Source organism: Vicia villosa, linkage group LG3, assembly GCF_029867415.1.
Source record: "Vicia villosa cultivar HV-30 ecotype Madison, WI linkage group LG3, Vvil1.0, whole genome shotgun sequence".
Taxonomy (NCBI): Eukaryota; Viridiplantae; Streptophyta; class Magnoliopsida; order Fabales; family Fabaceae; genus Vicia; species Vicia villosa.
Window position 1 is genome coordinate 60,883,166 of NC_081182.1, and position 19,571 is coordinate 60,902,736.

General features: G+C 35.5%; 1 protein-coding gene across 1 annotated transcript; it reads right to left on the reverse strand.

Moving 5' to 3' along the window:
* Positions 1-3,445: 3,445 nt before the first annotated feature.
* Positions 3,446-10,048, reverse strand: LOC131661616 (BTB/POZ domain-containing protein At2g04740). Its single transcript, XM_058931213.1, has 5 exons — positions 9,528-10,048; positions 5,326-6,085; positions 4,714-4,750; positions 4,496-4,629; positions 3,446-4,048 (listed from the first exon to the last, which is right to left on the reverse strand). Exons 1-5 carry the CDS (start codon positions 9,955-9,957, stop codon positions 3,640-3,642), a joined length of 1,770 nt encoding a protein of 589 aa, XP_058787196.1. The 5' UTR covers positions 9,958-10,048; the 3' UTR covers positions 3,446-3,639.
* Positions 10,049-19,571: the final 9,523 nt, after the last annotated feature.

A 19,571-nucleotide genomic window follows, 5' to 3' on the forward strand; every position in this document is an offset into this window, starting at 1 on the left:
AATACTAATATTAGTTGTTTAAATTTTGAGTGGCAAAACGAGTTAAGCATGACCATTTTATCTGTATTTTTTGTCGGCTGAGTAGAAATTTTATGTCTACAATCTCTATTATATTCGCCTCATCTCATTTTTTTGGATTTTTGTGCGGGCTAGTAAAATGAATTTTTACAACTTTTAACTATTAAAGGTGCATGGTCCACCACTTTATTTTAGTTTTTGTCTAAATTGGACAATCATGCAGTTGTCACCTTAATTTAAATAAAACAATCTTTTTTTGGTCATATTATTTTAATATAATTGGTAATAAACTTAACTGCATATGAAAAAACATGTTGAGTTAATTGCAGATGGAAAAATTGTGCAATGTTTAAACATGTTAAAATGGATTTTAGAAGAAGCATTTAAACTAAATTTGGTTATTGAATTACAAAGTCAAATATCGGATTAAATGGAGAAAAGCGGACACTTGTGTTGGAATCTAAAAAGTGGTGTATAAAAAATACAAGAAGATGAAACACAAAGGAGAAGTTTAAAGTCAATCATAATTGTTCTCTCAAATATACAAATCTATTATTTTTAATGTTTTGGTAAATCTATCAGCTAGCTGCAATTCTATTGCACAATATGAGATTTCAAGCATTCCTTTCATAAATTGCTCCCTCATGAAGTGAAATCTAATTTTGATAAAGCATTCCTTTCATAAATTGCTCCCTCATGAAGTAAAATCTAATTTTGATATGCTTGCTCCTCCCATATAAAATTGGATTTTTGTTTAAATTTATGATTGACTTATGCACTTCACATTTTAGTTCCTTTAGCAATGAATCAAACCAAATTACTTGACATAAAGCAAATGAGCCAACTAAATACTCTACCTCACATGATAACAAATTTGTGAAGGGTTGTTTCTATGTAAACCATAAAATGACAGTCTTATTATACATGAAAGCATAGTTTAAGATGATTCTTGTATAAGTTTTGTCCCCATACCAATCCGAATTCGAATAATATATCAACCCTGTCTTCTACTATTTCCCAATAGCTAGAAATAGTAAACCAAATATCATGGTTCCCTTTAGATACCTGAGTATTCTCTTTCCAACCACTAGATATGATTTCTTAGGCTCACCTATAAACTTGCTGATTATACCTACTTTACTACATAAAAAATGATAGATCTCCTATTGCATAAGTACTTCAATGATCCTACAATCTACTTGTACAATGTTACTTCTACCTTCTCTTTGCCATAATATTTATCAAGATTTGCATTTATTTCAAATAAATTTGTGATTGTGTTGCAATTTGTAATTTTAAATCTATCTAACAACTCCACGTAGTTTTGTTGATGAATTATCATGCCTTACTTCACTTTCACAAACTTTATGCCAAGAAGGAAAGTATGAGAGCTCACAGACATCTCAAACTCAGCCTTCATTTCATCTTTTGAATACTCAATCTCAAATAAATTACTATCATTGATGAGTAGATCATCCACATATAAACATATCATGATGATGGAATTGCTAGAACTTTGCATATTGACATCATACTCAATTGTGTACTTTTTGAATCCTAGTTGAATACAAAATTGATTGATTATCTTATTTCGGGTTCTACGAGCTTGTTTCAATCCATACAAGACTTTGAGTAACTTGTATATCATTGCGTTATATACAACAACAACCAAGCCTTATCCCACTAAATGGGATCGGCTACATGGATCAACTTTAGTCATAATGATCTATCTTAGTCGATGCTTATATCTAAATCGTTGACAAAAATTGTTTTTTTAATGGACCATTTAGAAATGTAGATTTTACATCTAAGTGATAAGTGATAGAGAGGTTAATTCCTTCTATTATCACAACCAGTCTCACTGTCTCAAATCTTGCCACATGAGCAAACACCTAATAATTATAGTCATACCATACTTATACATGAAGTCTCTAGCTACTAACCTTATCTTATGCCTAGAGAATGAGCCATATGGATTCAACTTTGCCTTGAATACCCATTTCACATCAATAGTCTTCTTTCTTTCAAGTAGATTTTCTAGCTCTCAAGTGTGATTCTTTTCAATGAGTTCCTCAATCATGGCCTCCTTCCATTCACCTAATTATAGTCATACCATACTTCTACATGAAGCCTCTAGCTACTAACCTTTTCTTATGCCTAGAGAATGAGCCATATGAATTCAATTTTGCCTTGAATATCCATTTCACATCAATAGTCTTCTTTCTTTCAAGTAGTGTTACCAGCTCTCAAGTGTGATTATTTTCAATTGACTTGAGTTCTTCAATCATGGTCTCCTTCCATATCTGACTCTTCATTGTCTCATCATGGTTGATTAAGCATCAGCTAGCAAAGCAAAATGTAGTCATTGTCTCATCATGGTTGATTAAGCATCAGCTAGCAAAGCAAAATGTATAAGTTTGCGTTTATTACTGACTGCATTGTTAGATGATAGTTCACAATATGCAAATCTATTAAGAACTTGCTCACATGTGTTTGAGTCTCTATTGATCCATCATTTCCTCAAGTGTCTTCAACATTAATCTCTTAATCTGAACCTTCACTTTGAATAGGTTTTGCAAAAATATGATTGATACCACTTCCTTTCTCTGGTGTATCCTAGCATTTCCATGTCTCACTTTCATGTCTTTGATTCATTGGAAATCACGCCTATGTTGATGTGCACCCTTTTTGCCTATGTTGATGTGCACCCTTTTACGCACAGGATTGTAATTGGCTCCCGTGAAAGGATATCCTATGAATACCATGTTAGGATTACTATGTTTAGGCTCCCGTGGAAGGATTTCCTATGAATACCATGTTTCTTCCAGCCTTGCCACCTTGAAATTGAGATAAATATAAACCCTTGTGCAACTGTTCTCTAAACTTTTAAGTTTTCCCTGCCTTACGAAGACAAACCCTTGTGCAACTGTTCTCTAAACTTTTAAGTTTTTCCAACATCCTAAATATTTCATTAAAAAAGTGATGTTGGTCTCAATGCCTAATTCAATATGCATTCACTCATCATGGTACAAATGATATCCTTGAATGCCAATTAGAATCTTTATCTTTGATTAGTCAGATAGTAAGAGACTTGGCACATATTACAATAATAATAATATCACCTGTATTGGCATGAAAGAAATGATATAGAAACTAACATCTGTTTATACCGGTTATGCACAACTTTATCCATGTCATTATTACAATCAAATAAGAACATAAATGAAATGAGATGTATGGAAAGACTTCCTGAGATACTCTTAAGTATTTTTATTTCTTTTTTTTTTAGTAATAGATAACCCAAATAATCTAGAACGCAGAAATAATATTATGAGGTCTTTTCTAGCTGGTTTAAAGAGTTTCCCTCAGACTAAGTTGTAAAAAGCTGGTTTGAATAAGCACACAACCATGCAAGACACAACCAAAATGTCAAAACTACCGTGTAATAATAGTAAGAATATAATAAATAAAACTTTAAGAACCAATGAATGCTCGAGCAACTTCAGTTACTAAAACTCAACTTAAGTACTCCAAGCAACCTAACTTAGTACCCTGCTCTCTAAAAACTACCACCGTGATAATCTAAAAATCTATACATTCCAAAAAACTGTATTCGGAAAGCTACGGTTCTCTTTGTTCGCCTGAAATTACAGGAGTGATTGAAGAGAAAGCCAAGGATGGAACATCATTAGCACAATTTGAATCAACATCTCCTGATGACTTTTCATGCTCTGCAACAAGCATAAGCATCTCTAGGCGCTTGTCAAATTGCAAAGCACTATCATCTCTCTCGTCGAGTTCAGCAGCTTCAATTTCAAGCCATTTATCACGTAAATCATCGAGAAGATTTCCTTGATCGTTATTTAGGGTAGATCCAGGCATGCTTGGGACAGTGGTACGAAGAGATGAGTCTCCAGATGGTGCAGGCAAAGTCAGCAGCATGGCCCTGAATTCTTTAGTATCCGCAAATAATTCAAAATTACAGGCAATGGTATCTAGGCAGAATTCCCGAATCTTCAAAACACCATACCTGGAAATGAACAAATATTCAATAGATATATATACAGATTCAATATTATAGATCTAAATATACTTCCAAGTTCCAACAATAGTATTTCACAAAATAATGAGGACAAAGATCAATTATCATAAGAAGAAAGAAAAAAGGAACATAACATATGTAATTCACCACAACAGGCTACAATACTCTTCAGTTAGAAGTCGTATAAATCAGCGAACAAAAACATAGTTTCCTCTTACAACACAATCCTAAGGTCAATTTGAGCAGTGGCGAATGAAATAAGAGGGAAATGGTAACATAGTGAGGTCTAAAACAAGTAGAAACGAAAAGGTAATAAAGCACAAGTATCAAAATATATTGAAACAATTATATAATCCTAATAAAGAAACAAAAATGACAACAATTGCAGCCATCAGAGAAAGATGAAGGAGAGAGACAGGCAGAAAAGAAAAATACATGTCAGCTAGCATTAACCACTGGCAAAGTTCTTCAGGTGACGCCATTTCCAAGTGTGGCACCAAGACATCAGCCACTGCACGCTTAAGAGGAAACATCAAGTATCTAGAAGCAATATCAAACATTTCCTCAGCCTGTTAAAAATCAAAACATAATATGAATATTTGAAGATAAAAAAGACAAACTTTTAACAGAAATCTATATGGATGTCCAAAAACCTGATCTGGATTTATCTCCTGCAAACGATCGGTGTACCTGAACCAACATAGAGAGCCGGATAAAATTCACAAAAAATCATACTTGCAGCAGAAAATTAATGTATAGTTACTTAACGTAAAAAAAGAGTACAAATATTACATTAAAGTTTTCAGAAACTTTAAGCAAAAGGGACAGTTGCAGGAGCATGCTACAGAAGCTAATATATAGCAACCCAAAAATGACATGGTACTAAAACAAACATGCATCAAACTAAGGCAACTGAATAGGTTTTAGATCTTTGACAAACTGGGTGGAAGCACAGCCATAAGTACTTAAGCTACAAAATTAAATGAAATTGGTTATGTTGGGTCAACTTGTTACATATTCCAGAATGACATATAAAAAAATAGGTGAAGCTTTTCTCCCAAATATAAATACAAATAATCTGGCATGTGAGAAAGAATATCCACATTGCAAAGCACTTAACTGTAAATCAGAATCTATAGAATAAAACAAAGTCACGGATACTGATTCACAAAATGATCTCTCAAGTTAACGATTTAATTATTTCCAAACTAGATCCCTCCAAGATATTCAATTTCCAAATTTCACAGTAAAAGGAAGAGACTTACATATATTCAATCATTTTCTCAAATGCTTCCACACTCATGTCATGTTCTTCAAGACAAGGAAGGGAGTCCATATACAATTCATCTTTCCCTTCATGGAAATCCTTCATACGTGATAGTCTAGCTTTGAAATATTCTGACCTTGATGCTAAAATAACTTTATGGCAGCGGAAATTTTTTTTATCAACTCTTATGCAAACATCAGCAAGATCATTTAGAGGTTTATCTATCTGCATGGAATCCATCTTAGATACCAATTTATCGATTCCATTATCTTGACCATTCTCATGAATGGAATTTGAAAGGGCTGTCAGAAGGATTCTGCGCAAGGCAGCGGGAAGCCTGTCTTCTTCAGGAAGGGATAGACCTTGTAAAATAAACCGTTTCTGAGAATTGTCTACATCACTCAAAGCTTTATACAGTGCATATTTTTGATGAGCCAATTCTTTCTCGAGAATTTTCTGTAGAGATTCACATTTGCATACTTTGCAAATTCTCACAAGACCATCCATGTCATCCACAGCAATCTCTAATCTGTCTGAATAAAAGAAATTTATAAGGCTATAAAGTGCGGGATATGACAGTTTTTCCCGTGAAAGTCTTACTTCACTGCGCTCTTTCCAATCAGTCTCAAATTTTTTCTTGAAAAATGGTGACCTTGCACTTAATATGACCCTGTGAGCTTCAATAGGTCTTCCTTGTACAGTAAAAACTACATCTGGAGGAAAGTAATTGGAACTTAACCCTTGAGTGGTTGGAATACCTATTCAAATATGATAAATATTGAGTCCCAGGCCATGTATAAATACAACATTCTTATTTGGAAAATTAATTATCACAAACAAAGACATCCCCGTCTCACATGAGAGAAATAGGAGAGAGAAGATAAAGAATAAACAGGCCTTCTTTTATCATTTGATAGTCTCAGTAGTTGAGCCTTAATTACGTGTTGTGTAAGAATATTATCTTACCTGCTCAAAAATCATTAGTCTACGTATTTGATCAGTTAATCATGTCTAGGAAAGTCCAATACCATAATAAGGGGTTTAAATAATCAAATTAGAGAAAAAGTCAGTGTAGTGTCATTGATTAAACCACTTCAGCATTCAGTCAGTTCAAGATACATGCGGCTAAAATAAGCAATTCCACATGTAATTTTCAACAGAGTTGAGAATTCAGTAAAACAGTATTCAGATATATTGTCGGTGTTTCTCTTCAAATTATCATAAGAAATCTGATATCAGATTCCTATTTGAGGTGGAGGACTCTTCCCATGCAAACCCTTTTGTCATTCTTGGTGTACCTCAGAGGATTATTCAGATTTTTTATTTTTGTTGGAACTTAAGTCTTCATAACACACTAACCATATTTGGTAAGATTGTGGTAAGAATTGTGATGAGGACCCAAAAGGAGCTAATAAGAAGGAAAACAAGGAAATATTTATGGTATGGTATGACTTTAGAATAATTTTAATTGCATTTGTGTTTAAATTGAAATGTAATAGTTTTTGTTTTATTTTAATAAGTGGTGTAACCCTTTTGTTTAATGCATTTTAGGCATAGGAGCACTTTTCCTACAAATGAAATAAGAAAAAATTCTAATGAGAAAGGCGAGTGAGCAATGTCTCCTCTTTGGTTCTTGGATTGGAACCCTGATTGGCAGTTATCAATAAATCCAAACACAGTGCAAGAAATCTATCAAAGCCATCAACACAAGAGTTTCAAGAAGGAAAATTCAGACACAAAATTAAGAATATAAAATGACAAACAAGAAAAAGCCAAGAAGAAAAGCAAGCACACTCAAATAGATCACCAATGAAACATCTCAAGATTGGAAGTAGATGATTAAGTGATCCAAATGTTATGACACTAATAAGTGGAGGGTAAAGGTTACTATATCTATATCAATTTACCAGACACGCTTGTCTAATCAATGAAATTGACCAACATTTGTGATCTAGGAGAGCCATCACTAAAGCCATGAAGCAACCCTTTTTACGAGAAATAAAACAAAACCGACCTAAAATCTAGTGAAATAATATGTGCCTGATGTAGCTTCAATTTGTTATCCCGAGTTCATGCATGGATTCAACTGTGGCAGACAATTGAGTTGCGGGGTTGAACTATGTCTGATGCTTATCAGTTTTTTTTATTATTATATTATTCAGTTTTTTTGGTATAATTTATAGCCGGCGTGCTTCTTTAATAGGCCGCAATGCCATCCACCATATGGTTTTGGTGGATTTTTGGCTTGCTGCCTTGAACCGCCTTCTACCATCTCTATAGCACCGACAACTCTAAAAAAATGTGTGTCCATGTCCGTAACCGTGTCGGACACCAACACCGACACTTGTAATTACATTCAATTTATTCATTTTCTCAAAATTATTACCAGTGTCCGTGCTTCATAGTCTTCCATTGATAACATTTATGCAACCTGAATTTTGTTAAACTAAGAAAAACCAGAGCTAACAGGCTGCAGCTTATTATCAAATATCTTCTAATCGTTTTCACCTTAACACTGTGCAAACAGTATCTCCCCGCCCCCATGTCCTTCAACAAATTCCAAGCAGGGGAAGATTGAGCACACTGACTATGAAGCTAAACTTATGCCGACACTGCTGTAGATTTTGAAATGGAGAGGAAAAGCAAAATAGTTTGTCAACAGTTATGCACTTTTGTATTGTGTTAGTGTGCCGTGTCACCTGGCTTAACTTGTGTAGTTGTTGTGTTCTGCTCAGAATAAGCCCTAGTAACAGTCAGTGTAACATGTAGCGGCTAAGACATGATGATTTGTCATCTCAATTAATATGTGGCAACAAAGAGCAATTCGGTTCTTTGTTGTATTCCCCTTCAATTTCCTATGTATATTTTGTATTGAAATTAGCAACAAAAACTCCCAATATACACCTATCTATCACAATATGCCCCTATTGTTCACAGCTGTCTTCCCGACTCCTTCATCACTTGTTTCACCCCTGACCGCTAAAACTATAAACACTACAAATCTGAGCTCATTGGGTAAATTTTTTAACAAGTACTATGAAAGAAATTAATTTATTTTTACATTCAAAGTATATTAAAATTGTTCCATTCTATCACAAGTTGTGTAAGATGAAAATAGTAGAATTTCAGCATAATGCCACACAGACGGAAAACAAATGAAAGTGAGTCAAACAATACTAACAAGGTTCCAACTAAAAGGCACTTTAAACCAAAGACCACCACCTAATAAAAATTAGCAGCAAAGAAGACTAAAGCAAAGCCTATCAGTAGAGAAAGAAAAGGAAAACTAATTCACTTACTTTTGCACCTTCAATGCTCTGAGAATGGTTTGCAGATTTACCAAAACCTCCGGTCAATTAAAAATTCAATACTAGCTGAATGCCAAAACAAACCACCCTAGAATAAATTCCCAAACCGGACATGTGCTACCGTAATAGAGAGAACAGACCCTACACTGCAGAAAAAGGATCTAACCAGAATGACATCCTAAACGGCGACCGAAAAAGCCGCACCAACCACTGAAAGCACACCCTTCCCCAAAGCAAAAACAATTTCAGCAAGCATACTTCCGAAACAACCACAACCGGTGACTAAACACTTTATATAATCTAACAAAAACTGTGAAACTCCTAAATTAAGGGTATGCCTGGATAGAGGATTTTGAAGGAAAGCGGGTGAAATGGGAGGGGAACTTATTTTTCATATTTAAATTGAGGAAGCTATAAAATGTCTCTGGATACATATTAAGATTAGTTGAAATGTTATAAGATCATCTATCATGTTATTCTTTAAAAAAAAAATATTAAGTCTGGAAAATATATACAAAAATAAAGACTTAGCTCTTAAAACCCTCTAAAATCCTCAATCCAAACATACCCTAAAGTGAGCTTATAAAGCTCCAATTTTTCTTAAGCTCTCTCATACATTCTCACAACCTATAAATCAAATTCCTCCATTATCATAAGCAAAACAAAATTCTCACAGGCACATATTTTTGTTGCATTCCCCTTTAATTTCAAGTGCATCCTTCTTACATCAAAACAAAAATTGCAACTTGATCAAAAAAATATATTGAAAATTGCAACAAAAAATTCCTAAATTAAAAAAGAGATTCCGCAGCTTAACATTCTCATATACTAATTAATCAAACTAGTAGAAAAAAAAAAAAAAACAAGGTAGAATAGAATTCACATTTCATACCGGAAAACTGAAAGCCACCAGACTGCGAATTAGCCGGGCAAGCAAAGAAAGTATCCCTCAGAGAAGACTGCAAGGGATTCAGCGGCGGAGGCCGAGCTTCAAACGCTTTGAGCAATTTCCGAACCTTCAAATTAAGAGCGGAGTAATGACAGCGGTCACCGTCAAAGGTATGTTCGGAGCAAATAGCGCCGCTTTCGAGAAGCATACGAGCGGCGTCGAGGTGACCGGCGAGGCAAGCGTAGTAGAGTGCGACGGAGTCCCATTGATCACGTGCGTTGACGTTAACGCCGCATTCTAGAAGGTACCGGAGACGGTCGACGTCGCCGGCGCGGGAGGCTTGGAATACGTCGCCGTTAGGGACTTTCTTTAAAGGGACTGATGTGCCGAAATCGGAGGGGTCTAAGTCGATGCCGTCGTCGATGAAGCTCATTGTTGCGGTTAGGATTTGGTGTTTTGGTTGGTTTCAGTGACTGCAAATGAGTGTTGTGTTACTGGTTGGTTGCACGCTGAATTTAATGTATAGATTTATGTGTAATTATGGATATAGGATCCTTTCTTTTCTTTTTTTTCTTTTTTTTTCTCCGTTACTATAATTTTAGAGATATATGTAGGGCATAAAAAATAAATATATATATATTATATGTCACATTACTATATTAATATTTTTAAAACTTTATTAATGCACAAAATAGAGAAAGAAGGAAATGGAGAAGATCTTGTCTCGTAATTATGGTCTACAATTGCTTTTATTTATACATAGACAAAATGGTAACATCAGTTAAAATTTCCTACTTACACGTGTGAGATCGATAGATCAATTCCTAGTGCAATAGGCATGGCAACAAAATCCATATATGCGGGTATCCACCTCAAACTCACATCAGGTTTGAGTTTTTCCCGATTACAAAATATGGAGACGGGTCGGGTAGGGACACTAGTACCCATCTCCGAACTAGCCCTGCTTATTTCATTATGTATATTATTATATATATTTGATCATTTATAATATTATATATATAGTCAAAGTTTTGATATTTTGATTTATATTTATTATTTCAAATATTTGAAATGTATGTGTGAATTTCTTTTGAAACTATTTCATTTTATTATTTATAAAGTAATTTAATTTTGGAAAAAAAATTTTATTAAAAAAATTGATTTCATTAAATGGATGGTGGCGTGACGGGGATACTCGAACTCAACCCGAACTCGTTTGGGTCGAATTTGGGTTTTAATTCTCCATCCCCATTTGAGTTTGGGACGAGAAACGGAGATTGTTTGAAATTCGAATTTAGATTTTAGGAGGTAATAAATGTCCCGACCCGCCTCGTTGTCATCCCTAATTCCCAGTGATATAGTTCAATTTATCAATACTTTTGTGAGGATGTCCGCTAATTGATGTCTTGTACCATAAAACTGAAGATGCACAACTCCTTCATTCACATCTCCCTTAAGAAATGGTAGCGGACATCAATGTGCTTGCTTCTGTCATGCATCACCAAGTTCCATTGTTGAGTTTTTGTCACAAAAAATGACAGTACTTCCACAGCCCGTGTAGCCTATCTTCTTCAGCACCCTTTCCATTCATATTTGTTGATGTTGTGAAAAATGATGTCAAGAACAAAGTATAATAGGAAATTAGGGGAAACAAGAAGAACAACAAGGATTGGTTATAACTGTTATTCTTTTACTTTCTCTCCAAACAAGATTACAAGTGTTACAAGAATAACAAATAACCATCTCACCCTAAATTAGGATTTGCAGTATGCAATGATGAGAGACTAGTATGCTATTTATAATAAAACCTAACATACTAAACTAATGTGTTTTTTCACAAAAACCCATTACAAGCTAACTTAAACAATTGGACATAACAAACAGGCCCAAATTCGAAATACTAACAACCCTAACATTTGAACACCCACATACTAGAACACACTTCGACTATAGTATGTAGGTCTTCGACACAATCTCTGTCGAACCAGAAGCTACCCTTCGACACACTAGAGTTCGATCCAATTCTCACAAATCTCCACCTTGGAACAAACTCTGTAACATCAAAGAACAAACTAGCTTTTTCCATGCAACTTTATCAACTGCATATAGTGGAAAAACTTGCAACTCGGCAATGACATGGTGATCATATCAGCAGCATTGTGATCTGTCGAAACCTTCAGCACTTGAACTTCTCCATGCTCGATTACTCCTCTGACAAAATGAAACCTCACATTGATGTGCTTAGTTCGCTCATGATATGCTGAGTTCTTCGACAGGTGTACTGCACTTTGACTATCACATATAACAATGATACCTCGACCTTGAAGTTTCAGCTCCTTTGCAAAACCTTCAACCACAATGCTTCTTTCACAGCTTCAGTTAGGGCAATATACTCCACTTCAATGGTTGATAGAGCAACAACCTTCTAAAGTGTTGTTTTCCAACTAATTGTTGTGCCAAACATAGTGAAAACATATCCAGAAATAGATTCTCTAGAATCCATACAACCTGCATAATCAGAGTCGACATATCCTTCGATTACTGCTTTATTATCTTCACTCAAGGCTCCACCATAAATTAGGACCCTATTCAGAGACTCATTTATGTACCTTAAAATCAACTTCAATACTTGCCAGTGAGCCTTTCTAGGATTCCCCATGTACCTGCTTACAAGACTTACTGCATATGTTATATCGGGTCTAATACAGGCCATAGCATGCATCAAAGAACCAACTATATTAGCATATGGGATGCTATTCATATAGGCTCTTTCGACATCAGTATTGGGACAGTGATCTACACTTAGCTTAAATTGAGGGTTTGTTAGAGTCACAATAGGCTTTGAATTCGACATACCAAACTTGTCGAGAATCTTCCGTAGGAATGCCTCTTGTGATAAGCATAATTTCAACTACTTTCTATCTCTTCGAATGTCAATTCCAAGAATCCTGGATGCAGCTCCCAGATCTTTCATATCAAACTCCTTATGAGTTCAGCCTTCACCCTCATTACATCTTCGACATTGTTGCTTGCTATGAGAATATCATCCACATAAAGCAACGAAATAACAAATGAATTACCAAGTCGAAATCGAAAGTAAACACAGTGCTCGAACTGGCTTCTAACGAAACTTATGCGTGACATGAACTTGTCGAATCTCCTATTCCACTGTCGAGGAGATTGTTTCAGCCCCTATAAAGATCTCTTTAGTTTGCACACATAATTGTCCTTCCCTTTTCGACATACCTTTCAAGTTGCCTCATCAGGATCATTTCATCTAGATCACCATACAAGAACGCAATCTTCACATCCATTTGTTCTAGTTCAAGATCAAACTGTGCCACCGTGTTAAGAAACATTCGAATGGACCTATGTTTCACAACTGGAGAAAACACATCATTGAAGTTGACACCTTCTTTCTGAGTGAAACCCCTTGTGACCAACCTTACCTTGTATCTTTTTGACGCAACTCCTTCGATTCCTTCCTTAACTTTGAAAATCCATTTACACCTGACTAACCTTGCCCCGGCAGGTTTCTTGATCAGGTCCCAAGTGTGATTATCATGAAGAGATTTCATCTCATCATTCATGGCCTTCAGCCATTCAGTCTTATTTCGACTCCTCATAACTTCCTTGTAGTCTCTAGGTTCTTCGTCTAGAACCTCACTTGTAAAGATTAAGGCATAAGCTTTAAGATCTGCATACCCAAGTCTCTGGGGTGGCTTGATGACTCTTTTCGACCTATCTCTTGACAATAGGTAGTCGAGTTTCCTCAATTTCCTCAGCATCTTCTTCGACTTCATTAGGGATATGAAATTCAGCATCAACATGCTCCACCTCAACAGGAATATGTACCTGTTCCAAATCTTCGTTAGATGTTTCTATATTTCGACCAACATCATCAATTTTCTTAAAAGCCATTTAAGCTTTATTGAAAACTACATCTCGACTGGTAATACTCTTCTTGTGACATGGCTCTAAGCACCATAGCCTATAAGCTTTGACTTCTTCAGGGTATCCCCTGAACATGCATTTCAGAGCTCTAGGTTCGACCTTGTCTTGCCTAATGTGAGCATAGGATACGTAGCCAAATACTCTAAGTTTTCCGAGATTTTGCGGATGTCCTGACCAAACTTCTTCAGGTGTCTTCATATCAAATGTTATCGAAAGACATCTATTTATCAGATATGTTGTTGTCGAAACAGCCTCATCCCAGAACACCTTCTTTAACCCAGCACTAGTCAACATGCATCTAACTCTCTCCAAAATAGTTTGATTAAACCTTTCAGCTAAACCATTTTGCTATGGAGTACCTACAGTAGTTTTGTGCCTTGCAATACCAGAGGCAGCACAAAATCTGTCGAACGCCTCATTTCAAAATTCAAGGCCATTGTCGGTTCTCAACCTCTTGACCTTTCTGCCAGTCTAATTTTCGACCAGAGTCTTCCAACTTTTGAAATTCTCAAAAGTTTCATCCTTAGTCTTCTGGATGAATACCCATAATTTTTTGGAATAATCATCTACTATGGATAGAAAATACCTTGCTCCTGAATGTGATTGACACCTTGCAGACCCCCAAAGACCAGCATGGATATAATCAAGGGATCCATGTGTTCTTTGTTTGCCTTTGTTGAACTTCACTCTGTAAGATTTTCCAAGTACACAGGGTTCACAAAACTTCAGCTTTTCGACTTTATCTCCACCATGCAGATATTGTTTCCCTAATTCGACCAGACCCCTTTCATTGGCATGACCCAATCTCATGTGCCAAATTTCCGTTTTCGACAAAGGTTTCATGGATGCAACATTTGTCAAACCACTTACAACTTCAGCTTCAAAGGTATACAAGCCTTGTTTCCTCACGCCTCTCAAGACTTCCTTTGATCCCTTCATGACTCTTAGGATAGTTTTCTCTCCTTAGAAAACATATCATTTCTTGTCGAATTCACCAATAGAAATCATGTTTCTCTTCAAATCAGGAACATATCTGACTTCAGTCAACAACCTTATTGACTCATCATGGAGTTTGAATCTCACAGATCCAACACCTTCAATCTTGCAAGCTTTGTTATTTCCCATCAATACAGATCCACCATCTTGATCACATAATTCCTCGAACAAGTCTTTGTTTGGGGTCATGTGCCAAGTACAACATGAATCCATAATCCACTCCTTACTCAAGTCACCACTTGAAACCTCAAGAACATCAGATGATTCAAAATCATCTTGAACAATGGCAGCGTTGCCATTATCCTTACCTCCATGATCTTTCAGGAGTTCAGGGCATACCTTTCTTGTGCGACCCTCCTTCTTACAATGATAGCATCGAATACCATATGCTTCGCCATTATAAGATTTCAATTGACTTTTGCCTTTCTTCTTGTCGAACTTACCATCCTTTCACTAGAATTTGCCCTTAATGGCAAAACCTTCACCAACAATCGAAGTTTTATGCTCCTTTCGTTCGTTCAAGTCCTTCGAATAAAGGGCTGATTGAACTTCTTCAAAGGCCAGGGACTCCCTTCCATACAGGAGAGTTTCTTTGAAGTGAGCATGTGATCGAGGCAAAGCACACAATAGTAATAACACTTGATCTTCATCATCGATCTTCACATCAATATTTTCAAGATCAAGAATCATCTTTTTGAACATATCCAACTGCTCAGCCAATAATTTGTCTTCAATCATCTTGAATGAATACGAAGCTTGCTTCAGGTAGAGTCGATTTACCATTAATTTGGTCATGTACAAACTTTCAAGTTTCACTCATAACCCTGATGTCGTCGTCTCCTTTGATACCTGTCGAAGAACCTTATGACCAAGGCTCAACAAAATTGTGTTGTGTGCTTTCTCAATCACGGTTGTCTTCTCTCTTTCCGTTAACGCAATGTCCACAGCCGCCGCTCTCTTCAACGCTTCCAAACAACCCTGCCGAACCAATAAGGCTTTCATCTTCAAACGCCACAGACTGAAATTGTTCACTCCGGTGAATTTTTCAATCTCATACTTTGTTGAAGGCATCTTCTCCATGCTTACCGTACCAATTTGTTGTGAAAAACGATGTCATGAACAAAGTATAATAGGGAATTAGGAAAGACAAGAAAAACAACAAGGATTGGTTATAACTACTATTCTTTTACTTTCTCTTCAAACAAGATTACAAGTGTTACAAGAATAACAAATAACCCTCTCACTCTAAATTAGTATTTACAGTATGCAATAATGAGAGACTAGTATTCTATTTATAATAAAACCTAACATACTAAACTAATGAGCTTTTTCACAAATACTCATTACAAGCTAACTTAGGGTAAAAGCTAACTTAAACAATTGGACATAACAAACCGGCCCAATTCGAAATACTAGCAACCCTAACATTTCAACACCCACATACTAGACCACACTTCGACTACAGTATTTAGGTCTTCGACACAATCTCTGTCGAACCAGAAGCTACCCTTCAACACACTAGAGTTCCATCCAATTCTCACACTTGACAACTGCTTCCCGCAACTACTATAAATTCGGCTTCCGTCGTACTTAACGTTACTATTGATTGTTTTCGAGAAAACCAAGCTACTGTAGCTCCACTTAGCATTAAAACATTACCTAAAATAATTTTTCTATCCTCCACCGATCCAACATAATCACTATTAGTAAAGTCACTAAATTCCAATTTTTCTTCCACATTGTAGAGAATGTCAAACTTTGTCGTACCTTGCAAGTAATGTAGAATTTTTTTAGCCGCATAATAATGAACTTTTGTTGGCCTTCACATATACCTGCTCAATAAGCTAACCGCATACATTATGTTCGACCTCGTAGTGGTAAATTACATCAAGCTTCCAAGCTATTGGTAGAAAAATGAATTCTCCATCTCAACACCATTTTCATATTTGGAGATTTTAAATCCAAGAACCATTGGATTTTCAATAGGATTTCTATGTTCCATTTCAAATCTTCTCAAAACTTCTATCACATATTTTGTTTGACTGATAAATATACCTCCATCAAACTAAACTACCTTAATACCAAGCAAATACCTCATATTTCCCAAGCCTGACATATCAAATTCCTTCATCATGGACTCTTTGAATTCATATATCATTTTTTCATCATCTCCAATATAAATTAAATCATCAACATACAAGCTAATGGTCAAATACTTGTTTAACTCTAGTAAACAAAGTTTGCTCACTATCCTCCATCTTAAAGCTTTTCTTTCTGAAGTAAGATTCAATTCGGATGAACCATGCTTGCAATGCCTTCTTGAGTTCGTACAAAGCTTTGTTAAGCTTATATACCTTCTGCTTCTCATTCTTTATTTCATAACCCCTTGGTTGATCCAAATACGTTGTCTCAACTAACTTCCCATGAAGAAAGGTTGACTTCACATCCAGCTGAAACACACATCAACCTCTTTGTGAAGCAAGTACAAAAATCATTCAAATCATGTCCATACGAGCTACATGGATGTATATTTCTTCATAATCAACTTTGTATTCCTGAGCATATGTAATACCTTAATTTCCCCGAAGAATATTACTATAAAATCAGAGTAAAATTTTTAAAATAATAAAACACGCAATTAGGATGTCACTTTCAAAACACATTAAACCTGCTCAAAATATTTATCGATACATAACATAATTTACGGATGAACCAAAACCAAACTTCGTAATCCTCAACTTCAATTTTATTACGCAATGGAAAAGAATCATACTTATTATCAAAACAATTTGCATCCAACATAAAACAATATTTATTCAAATAGCAAGGAGTTCATAAGACTCCAAATAAATCATCAAAACAACAAAACAACAAAGCATTCATCCCCCAGTGTTACTTATCAGAGAAATAACGCCAACTCAAATAAAATAAAGAGCAACCTTTTCCAAACTCCGCAGCCTCGGAACTACTCCTGACTATCTGCACGATATCGTATAAAGCATCATTCTAACAAAAAGGTGAGGTATCACAAAAATATAAGAGAATATATAAAAATAAGTATATAGCAATATAATCATGCATAGTCATACATTCCACATCTCACACATCAACACCATCTACAACAATTATACCACATACGGATTATACAATCACACACAATCACCCGTGCATAACAATTATCTTATAATACACACATCAACCACATAACTTATTTATCATGTTAGACTACAATGAAATAAGACTAACCCACATACTAAATGCATGTGGCACCAATAGCTCTCCCGAATCCATGCCATAAAGGACCAGAGCCACCAATCGTGAACAATTTGGTTCACAATGCTCCTGATCCATGCCATCTAGGATCAGATCCAACCAACACCGTGAATAATATGATTCACGTCGCTCCCGATCCACGCCATCTAGGATCAGAGCCAACAACCGGACTAAAGTCACAACACGAAATACATGCGATACAACCATACAACAAACACAACACATTGATATATACATCCATCAATGCGACACGCTAATACAGGCCACCTGCTTTCCATACATACAACATACAATCCACTAAGCATGTTATCAATTCATCATGTTATATTCAATAACAACAACTTTACAACAACATAACATCATGTAGCATCATCAAATATAACAGCATACACATATCTCAGTATAACAAACAAAGTCTCACACATAAAAGCGTCAGTTTCCAATAATTAATCACCCATTGTGTTCGAAATTATTTTTATATGATATAAATTTTTTTAGCTTCCTGTAGGTTCAAACGGAGCGTCAAATGGACACCCGAGTAAAAAGTTATGGATTTTTAAAGTTTTTACATAATTGTCGACACAACGATGTAATGGGTTACATCATTCATATAACCGGCTACATCAGTTCCAGAAGCATAAACATCCATTTTTCTTTGATGTAACTGGTTACATCATCCATGTAATCGGTTACATCGCCAAAAAATGCTCAAAAACACGTTTTCAATGTAACCGGTTACCTCAACCATGTAAATGGTTACATAATTGACATACGCATTTTTCTGCAACATTTTCAAAAACAAACAAGCATTCCCCTCTCAATCCCAAAACCCCAAAATGCAACCAAAACCATGTTTCTCATTACCAACCATCAAACATACATATTACTCAATGTTTCTACATATTTTCACCAACAATTGCATTAATTCAACCATAATTACATCATCAATTCATCATATAGGTTCACACACAAGAAAATCAATTTCATGAGTAGAATCATACAATATCCATGGAAATAAAATCCCACATGCCTAATCATTATACAACCCTTAGAAAGTTGGAACCCCACGCTTACCTTAGATTGATGGTTCCCAAGCTTAAACTTTTCTCCTCTTATTCCATGGAAATCTTCCCCAAGTCATAGCTTCTCTTCTCACTCTTTTCTTTTTGTCTCCCTCTCTGTTTCACGATCGTTCTAAAACTACGATTTTACTTTCTCACTTCTTTCTTTTTACTCAAATAACCCTTAGACCCCTAATATGGTCTTCCTTCTTTACCCTCACTATTCCTCATGCAATTTACTATCTTGCCCTCAATATCTCTACATATATCATTCCACTTAATTATTAATAAAATTCTAAATAATCATTTTAAATCTAAATAATCTCAAATAAATTATTTAAATAAAATAATTACCAACTAATATTACTAATTAGTTACTCACAACACCCCTCATCTCTACATTATTGCTCTCACACCTCCAACACCTTAATTTCTATATTTCTAAGGCAACTACCCCATTCCAAGGGCCTCACAACACATCAAAACACCCATCAAAGCATATAAATGCACAACATCACATAATCAAATTATGAAAAATAATTTGAATAAATTGGAGCGTTACAACATACCCTTTGGCGACCAAGCGAGCCTTGTATTTTTCTACTTCTCCAAGCTCATTCAACTTTGTTTTGTACACCCATTTTACTCATATTTTTTTCGCTTCTTTCAGCATATTCATGAGATCCCACATTTCACTCTTCTCAGTCAATCTTATTTCTACATCCATGGACACCCTTCATTTCTCCTTTACAGCTTTGTCAAA

Excerpts from the sequence above, each read along its gene's own strand:
- LOC131661616 (XM_058931213.1), bottom strand. The coding sequence starts at position 9,957 with ATGAGCTTCATCGACGACGGCATCGACTTAGACCCCTCCGATTTCGGC. Across the intron at positions 6,086-9,527 it reads TGGTGGCTTTCAGTTTTCCG|GTATTCCAACCACTCAAGGG; the intron begins GTATGAAATGTG and ends ATATTTGAATAG. Across the intron at positions 4,751-5,325 it reads GAGAAAATGATTGAATATAT|GTACACCGATCGTTTGCAGG; the intron begins GTAAGTCTCTTC and ends ATGTTGGTTCAG.